Source organism: Bison bison, unplaced genomic scaffold (assembly GCF_000754665.1).
Source record: "Bison bison bison isolate TAMUID 2011002044 unplaced genomic scaffold, Bison_UMD1.0 scf7180017864038, whole genome shotgun sequence".
Taxonomy (NCBI): domain Eukaryota; kingdom Metazoa; phylum Chordata; class Mammalia; order Artiodactyla; family Bovidae; genus Bison; species Bison bison.
This window is the reverse complement of record NW_011494610.1, coordinates 3917475-3926308: the sequence shown is the minus strand read 5'-3', so window position 1 is coordinate 3926308 and position 8834 is coordinate 3917475. Positions and strand designations below refer to the sequence as shown.

General features: G+C 53.6%; 1 protein-coding gene across 1 annotated transcript in view; it reads left to right on the top strand.

Moving 5' to 3' along the window:
* Positions 1-7114, top strand: part of TMEM189 (transmembrane protein 189) — a 119777-nt gene extending 112663 nt beyond the window's left edge. The window contains exons 9-12 of the mRNA XM_010835122.1: positions 377-468; positions 1924-2068; positions 3441-3653; positions 5673-7114. Of these exons, the coding sequence (XP_010833424.1) occupies positions 377-468; positions 1924-2068; positions 3441-3653; positions 5673-5794 (572 nt within the window). The 3' untranslated portion in view covers positions 5795-7114. The remainder of the gene's footprint in view (positions 1-376; positions 469-1923; positions 2069-3440; positions 3654-5672) is intronic.
* The last annotated feature ends 1720 nt before the right edge of the window (positions 7115-8834 follow it).

Sequence of the window (8834 nt, the reverse complement as noted above, 5' to 3'; positions counted from 1 at the left end):
TGGACCTCGGGTCCTTCCTGACACCAAACCCCAGAATGACCTTGCCGTCTGTCACCAGTAGCACTGGAGTAGAGCGGGGCAACTGTGGGTCAGAGAGAAAGTGCCAGCCGGCTCCTAACAGGGAAAGGCTGGGCGACCTGAGCCCAGTTTACTCCTCCAGACTCACCTAGCAAGTGAGGCCCCGCGTCTCCCTGGGGATGACCAAGTAAAGGGACAGACTGCGGCTCCATTCACAGGCAGCAAAGTGTCCCAAGGAGAAGAGGGAACACCCTAACCTGAATGACTGAGCGAGTGACTTCCTGAATTGGGGTGGGGAGTGGGTAGGGACGTGCCCTCGACTCCCCCCACCTCCGGCTTACCCTCCTCTTGTCCACAGTGGCAGGGGCTCTCCTTGCTGACTTCCTGTCCGGCCTGGTGCACTGGGGAGCCGACACCTGGGGTTCCGTGGAGCTGCCCATTGTGGGGAAGGTGCGTATGTTGACCGAGCCCTGAAGCCCAGCCTGTCTCCTCCAGGAGGAGGTGGGGCTGTCTGACCTGGGCTGAGTCCCCTTTCCTCTCTGAGCCCCTTTTCCTATCTGTAATGTGAAAACTGTGGTTCCAACCTGACCCCCACTCCCCCGCCTTCAAGACCAGAACAGGAATCCCCTGTGATTTCCTGGAAGCAAAAGCATCAGGCCTGGGACAGAGAGCTCTGATACATGTCCACCTCACTGGACCCCCTTGAACTTGGGGGCCACACCGCATCTTGTTCTCCTCTGCCTGCCCTGCTGCACCTCACTGTTCATTTCCATTGAACTTTATCTGGTGTCAGTCAGACGTTTTGATTGTGATAGAAAATCTGGTACACACTTAACCACAGAAGGGAGAAGGCAATGGCACCCCACTCCAGTACTCTTGCCTGGAAAATCCCATGGACGGAGGAGCCTGGTAGGCTGCAGTCCGTGGGGTCGCTAGGAGTCAGACACGACTGAGCGACTTCACTTTCACTTTTCACTTTCATGCTTTGGAGAGGAAATGGCAACCCACTCCGGTGTTCTTGCCTGGAGAATCCCAGGGACGGGGAAGCCTGGTGGGCTGCCGTCTATGGGGTCGCACAGAGTCGGACACGGCTGAAGCGACTTAGCAGTAACCACAGAAACGTACCGATTTGTGTACTAAAAATTTTAGAAGTGAAACTAGGGCGTGGTTGGGTCCAGTGGGACGAACAGACTGTATTCTTTGGAGCCCGTCCCTCTCCACGCCTGTCTCTGCTTTCCCCTCTGCTGGCTCCACTCTCACGAGGGCTCTCCCCTGCTAAGGTGGCCGGGATGGCCGTCCGCTGCTTCAAGGTCCATCCTCCCACCCAGCTCAGCGCTCCCTGGAGACCGCCCCTTTTCCCATAGTTAGGACCAAAGTCCCACGACTCATCACCATTGGCCTCGCTTGGGTCACGTGGCTGTCACACAGCCAGTCACTGTGGCCAGAGGAATGGGATGCTCTGATTGGCCGGGCCAGGGTCCGAGGAGGTAGTCTGATTGGAGCACCTGGTACTAAGAGAAGAAGCGGAGGCTCTTGCCAGAAGGAGGGGTTGGATATTGGAAAAAATAAAAGGGTCTTGTCTGTCAGTGTGAGGGGTCTCCTCAGTTGCCTCAGGGTAGGAGAGGAGGGTGGAGGTTGTCGCCAACCCCCACTCCGTAGCCCGGGTCCGGAGACTGAGGCCCACAGAGGGGCAGGCAGCCGGAGGTCCCACCAGGTCATTTCCACCCATCTTCTGCTAAAGCTGCTAGACCTGGAGCCTGAAGGCTGGGGGACCCCCAGCAGTGCTGTGCTGGGGCAGCATGCCAGAGACAAGGAGGTGCTCCCATGCGGAGTGTGTGTGCAGGAGGTCAGGGAGGGGCTGACTGGTCGGCTGGGCCCCCTCTCCCATCCCCACACCTCACCTAGGCTTTCATCCGGCCATTCCGGGAGCATCACATCGACCCAACAGCCATCACCCGGCACGACTTCATCGAGACCAACGGGGACAACTGCCTGCTGACGCTGCTGCCTCTGTTAAACATGGCCTACAAGTTCCGCACCCAGAGCCCAGGTGAGCATGCCAGCGGGGGAGCCTCCAGGGAGCCCTCAGGGACAGGCACACACACCCCCCTCCCACGAGCCTCCCGTAGCTGGTGTGGGTGTTTCGCCCCTCGGTGTTATAAAAGTTTAGTTAGTTGCCCTCATATAAAATTGGGATATTTGACATAAAGATCTATGTTTCCAACTTCTCTGGAACAATCCGACCTGGCCACCTGGATCCTGGCTCCCACTTGGCTGCACTGGGCCGGACCTGAGCTGTGGGGCCCCCCTTGCACAAGAGGCACGCTCTCCCATTCGCTGCAGTCCCCGCTGCTCCCTGCAGTCATAACCTCCCCCCGCCTTGTTCATTTGAATTCACCTGCCTGGCCCTGGGGGCTTCTGATCTTGCTGCCTGGGCTTAGTGGAAAGAGTATGTATAGCCTGATCCAAACTCAGTCCTGAGTTCAGATCTCTGCCCTGCCTGTTTGGGGAAGGGAACCTGTCCCAAGGCGAGTCCCATCACCTCTTTGAGCCTCAGTGACCTCAGTGCGGGGGAATGTGGGGGAGGGCCCTTCCTCTGAGCCAGCTCTTGTTCTAGCAGCTTGACACCTCGCTGGTCCTCAGAGCAGCCCCCTGTGGGGAGAGTGTGAGTGGTGTGGTGTCCGACCACATCCTCTCCCCGCTGCTCTGAGGCGCTGTGAGCTCCCTTCTGAGAACTGCCAGCACAGGTCCCGCCCCTCCCCTTGGGATAAGCCTGAAGTCAGTGACCCAGAAAGCCTGCAAAAGACCAGCCCCTGCCTCTGAGTGGGACCAACTCTGTGGAGTCATCAGCATTTCAGAATCCACCCTCCCTGGATCAGGCTGAGACAAGATTCCCCCCATCCCATCTTTGCTTAATTCTTCCCCTGCCCTGTCTTGCTTTCCTCACTCCCTTGGGTGTTTTTCAAAAGATTCCCCTCCCCAGTCAGATAGATCACATGCACATGAGGCCTTGTCTTAGTGAGGCTCTGCTTCTAGGGAATCCGGACCGAGATTTATTCCCATTTCATTGATGAGGAAGTTGAGATGTAAAGAGGTAGAGTCGCTGACCCCTGTTCACACAGTCAAGAAATGTCAGAGCAGGGACCTGCACCCAGCCCTGCCTCACTCCAAAGCCCACATTCTCAACCATTATTTCTGCTTATTCCCATTCTGCCCACTTAGCAGAAGGGAAGACTGAGGCCACAGGGGAGTCTGAGCCTGCCAGAGGCCATGTGGGAGGTTAGAAGGAGGCCAGGGTGCCTGCCATCCCAGGAAGTTTGCTGCCCAGGGGCAAGGGGTGAGAGCCAGGCTGGCAGTGGGCCCCTGCCCTATGTGACAGCTGTTTGGGGCCCGTGGGCACCCACCCTCTCCCCACCCCGCAGAAGTCCTGGAGCAGCTGTACCCCTGGGAGTGCTTCGTCTTCTGCCTGATCATCTTTGGCACCTTCACCAACCAGATCCACAAGTGGTCGCACACGTACTTCGGGCTGCCACGCTGGGTCGTCTTCCTGCAGGACTGGCACGTCATCCTGCCCCGCAAACACCATCGCATCCACCACGTTTCCCCCCATGAGACCTACTTCTGCATCACCACGGGTGCGTCCACAGGGTAGAGGGGCGCGCTGCCCCCACCCCGACTGCTGCTCCACCCTTAGGGTTGGGGGCAGAGGTCACCGGGAGGCAGCACAGCCCTGGAGGAGCTTTCTCTCAGAACACGCATTTCTTGGGCACCTACTACGTGCCACGCACCCTTCTAGGTGCCAGGGACACGGCCATAAATAAGACAGACACACACACACCCTCCTCATAGAGTTGTGATTCCAACCACCCATCATCTAGCAAATATTTATTAAGTGCTACTATGTGCCATGGCACTGAACAAAACACAAAAATCCCTACCTTTATAGCATTCTAAGAGGGGACATTCCAGGCAATAAGTCCTCATCTGACAGTCCTAACTGCCAAGGAAGAAAATAACACAGAAGGGGGTAGCAGAGGGAAGAAGGGAGCTTTGCCCCTTTAAATGAGGTGGTCAGGGAAGGCCTCCTGGAGAAGGTGGCATTTGAACTGAGGGAGAGAGTCCTGAGACCTGGAGGAAGAGCTCTCCAGGCAACAGGAGCAATAGGTGAGGGAGGCAGGAACACACATGCCTGGTTTGTTTCAGGAGCAGCGAGGAGGCTGGTGTGGAGTAAGGGCCAGGATAGGAGAGCTGGCAAACTCCAGGTGTGAGAGATGCCTCGGGGACAGACAAAGCAGGGTGAAGAGCAGAGAGTCGGGGGGAGATCAGAAATCTGAAAACCGTGAGAGGGGCCCTGCGGATAAATGACAGATCGATCCAAGCAGAGGGAATATCAAGTACAAAGGCCCTGAGGCCTGTAACATGTGCCCCGGGGGGAACCAGGAGGCCCACGTGGGGAGTCGGTGAGCCAGTGCCAAGGACGTGAGGCAAGCAGGTTTTCCGGGGTCCGTGGGTATCTTTTTAAGGTTAAGTATATCATGCGTGCTGTTAAGTCAGGCCAACTTGGGTAACCTTCAGCTCCTCCGTATGCAACTTTCAGAGGCTCACAAGCCTCCCTGGTTATCAGTTTTCTCATTCACAAGATGGGGCTGCAGCCACTCCCTCACACAACCACCCCCCAGGGCTGCGGTGTGAATGGTCAGACGGCGGATGCAAACTGCCTGGCACAGAGCGGTCTCAGGAAGCTACACCTCCAGGTTTGGGAGCAGGGGTTGGGTTTTGCTTTGGTTTAGTTTGGTCAGGTATTTTGTAGGGTTTTTTGTTTTTGCCTTTCTGAAAGCAGAACTGAGAGCCACAGAAAATATTTTTTTGTACATCCTAAAGTCATGCTTTTTAGGAGCAGGTGGAGAGGTAAATTTTAGGCTGTTCTGGAGATCACTTAATTGTTCAGCCAGGGCTTGGATCAATCTTGGTTTGGCCAGGTACTAACTGGGAGACTGTCCTCCAAGACAGTCTTCTCATGTGGAAAATGGGACTGTTAATAATACCTAGTTCGAGGTTCAGGTGGGAGACTGTAATACAGATTAAATAAGATTATGAGACTTATTTAATGGAAATAAGACTATTCACTTAGCACCTACCATGCCAGGCATCATCCTAGGCCCCGGGATCCAACAGGATCAACAGTGAAAGAACATGGGGTTCTGGTTGGGAGCTGGAGATCAAAACCAACACTAAACAGGGAAGTGACAAGTTACTGAGGATGGTTACAGGTTATCATGAAGGCTGTAAAGAAATAAGGATGGGTGATGTGACAGGCCTGGAGAGCTGCTAAGTGGTAGTCAGGGAAGGCTTCCTGGAAGAGGTGGCATTAGAGCCAAATGATAGGAAACACTGCCTCTGTGCCTGGCACATAATAAGCGCTCAATAAGAAGGTGAGTGAAGGGATGAAGGTGTATGTCTGAGCAGCCCCTCAGCCTATTGATGGGAAGCCCCCATCCCCATATTCCTTGGTCAGCCCTTTTCCCCTGCCCCCTGCAGACCTACTCCCGGTTCCTCTGCTGCCCAAGGCAGGGCCAGCTGTCTCTCTCTCTGCTCTTCCTGTTGCTCTCCCATTCAACCCCTCCTCACGCCCCCCTGCCCTGTCTCTGCTGCAGGCTGGCTCAACTACCCTCTGGAGAGGATGGGCTTCTGGCGACGCCTGGAGGACATTATCCAGGCCCTGACAGGCGAGAAGCCTCGGGCAGATGACATGAAATGGGCGCAGAAGATCAAATAACTCCTCCAGGCACCACCTCGTTGCCAACCTTCCCCAGCTCCCCCAAACTGAAGCCATCTGCCAAATTCCAGCCTCCTCGGGCTGGCCACTCCAGGTGGAGAGGACACCTCCTGGGCTGGGCCCGGGCACCTCTAGCCCACCCACCCCACCTTGTGACAGAATACTTGAGCCACTGATTTTTTTCATTTCCTTCATTTTTTTTCCCCTTGGCCCCTCCCTAGCCACCTGAGCTGCTCTGTCTGCCAAGCCTGACTGCAAAAAAAAAAAAAGAACCCCACCCTTTCAGCCATCCCTTGGGTTGAAGACAAGCTCACCAACTCCCCACACGCCCACCACCCCCCTACCCAACTGGGCAGCCCTTCAGCGTGGCTGGTATCGAGGCACTGAGTCATCTTACCTGTTCCTGTCTATCTGCCCGCAGGGCTCCAGGAGCCCCCAGGCACAGCTGAGTGTCCTTGGACCGTTACCCCGCTATGGCCCTGCAGACTTGATTCCAAAGGCCTGGGTGGACAGCCCGCCCAGTCACCACCTTCAACCTAGCTTGTCCACCCAAGGGCGACAAAGTGCAGCAAGGGTCTGGGGGCAGCCGGCCAGACAAAGCTGGAATTTCCTGATCGAGTCTGGACTCTGTTTTCCCTGACCCTTCCCCCACCCGCCTGTGTGATTCCAGCCAGAGCTGACGTTTCTAATCGGAGGATGTCTTCGAAGGGCACAGCCCCTGCAAAGGGTCTTGGTCATTGGAAAGGGACATGGTGTCCCCTCTGACTTGAGGGTATGTCAGAGAAGGAAGGGTGGGGCTTTTTTGTTTCGGTTATTATTTTTTTTAACGGTGCTTGCTTGTTTAATGTAAATAATAGAAAGCCTTAATATCTTTTCTGTAACACGGAGTAATATTTTAATGTCCTGTTTTGGATGTACATAATATATTTATAACAAAGCAGCAAGAGTCTACTTAACCTGGGCTGCCTCCTGTTTTCTGATTGCCTGGGGGAGGGGAAGTAAGGAGGCTGGAGGGTGAGGCCCCACCCACCCCTATTCCCAGCTTCCCCCACGGCTCTCTGCTAGGATGGAGGCTTTGTCCCCTGAGACAGTGAATCGGTGTTGACATCTGCTCCAGACCCTTTTGGAAGGGGGACCCATGGTTCCGTGAGGAATTTTCATGTAGATCGTGGTGGTAGAGACATGGAGGCAGAACCCTACTGAGGAATCCCTTCTGCAAAGGTTTACTGGCACCAGGCATGGAGATGAGTCAACAAACGAGGACCTCCCCTGGTGGAGCTGGCTTCCTGGGCAGAGAGACAATAAACATACGTAAACGCACTCGGACATTGAGGTGGTGATTTGTAAAGAAAATGAACCGCTTTGGATGACACTGGAAAAGCGGGGTGAGGCTGCTTTGGCAGGTCAAGGAGGGCCTCTCTGAGCAGGTGACATTTGAGCTGAGACCTGGAGGAGGAGATGGAGCCAATTGGGGAAAGAACTGTGGGAAAAGCCCTCCTGGCCAGACAGTAGTACAAAGGCCCTGAGGTAGGGACATGCCTGGGGTTTTTAAAAGAATGTGGCTGGACTGGAGTGAGCAAGGGGACAGTGGAAGATGAGGTTTGAAAAAGAGGGCCAACTATATGGACAGCCAAATGGGGAGACTGGACGTGTTAAACAAGTGTCTGGTTCATTTAGTCACTGAACAAATGCCAGGTGCCTCCTGTATGCCAGGCGCTAGGATTCAGCAGTGAACACACAGGCATTTACAGTTAATCTAGTCTGGGCTGGATAGTTTCTATAATGTTCACAAGGAAAAACATAAACCTTTTGGGGACAGAGAATGATAAAAGACTAGAGCAGTCACAGATAAAAGTTTTTTTTAATGTGACCCATAACTTTATTTTCCTTAAACTCTGCTCACCACTAGACTTTTGAAAAAAGTTTTATTTTGAGATAACTACATTCTCATGTAGTTCTAAGAAAACCACCAGTGTAGACTTGATTTGAGACTATCTGAGGGGACCACAAAAGGAAGGGGTATTAGAATTTATCAACTGTAAATGACAGAAACTATAACTGTCGGGCAAAAATCAGTAGTGAAAATAATTCATGTAACTGAAAAGTTTAGAGGTTTCTGACTTAAGGTTTGGTGGGACCCCGGGGTACACGATTCATCAGAACTGGTCTCTGTCTAGCTCTATTTTCTGTCAAGCAAGTTGAGGTTGACATTGGACCAGCTCCATATCTCAGTAGAAAATGTTTTCCTTCCCAGCAGATGCAGCCAAAGTCCCAGGGCAGGCTCTTACTGGCCTGGACTGGGTTACGTGCCTGTCCCTGAACCAACCATGTTGGAGTGGGATGGTGAAGTGTTCTTATCGGCCAGGGCTGAAATATCCACCTGGAGTTGCAGAAGTGGGATCAACATTTCCCAACCACAGGATGAGAGGAGGGAAGGATGGTTGCCTGAAGAAAAATTAAGGTATTAACCAGAAGTCTGAGTGGGTGGGGCAGAGAGCCAAAATCAGGGCCAGATAAGCAGCCTTGGGGCTACAGGGCTTGCTTTCCTATTCCCTGCACTAATCACTGCAGATGTTGCAGTGCAGACAATGCAGATGATCACTGCAGATGGTGATTGCAGCCATGAAATTAAAAAACGCTTACTCCTTTGAAGGAAAGTTATGACCAACCTAGACAGCCTGGAAAATCCCATGGACGGAGGAGCCTGGAAGGCTGCAGTCCATGGGGTCACTGAGGGTCGAACACGACTGAGCGACTTCACTTTCACTTTTCACTTTCATGCATTGGAGAAGGAAATGGCAACCCACTCCAATGTTCTTGCCTGGAGAATCCCAGGGACGGGGGACCCTGGTGGGCTGCTGTCTCTGGGGTCGCACAGAGTCGGACACGACTGAAGTGACTTAGCAGCAGACAGCATATTAAAAAGCAGAGACATTACTTCATCAACAAAGGTCCATCTAGTCAAGGCTATGGTTTTCCAGTAGTCATGTATGGATATGAGAGTTGGACTAGAAAGAAAGCTGAGTGCTGAAGAATTGAT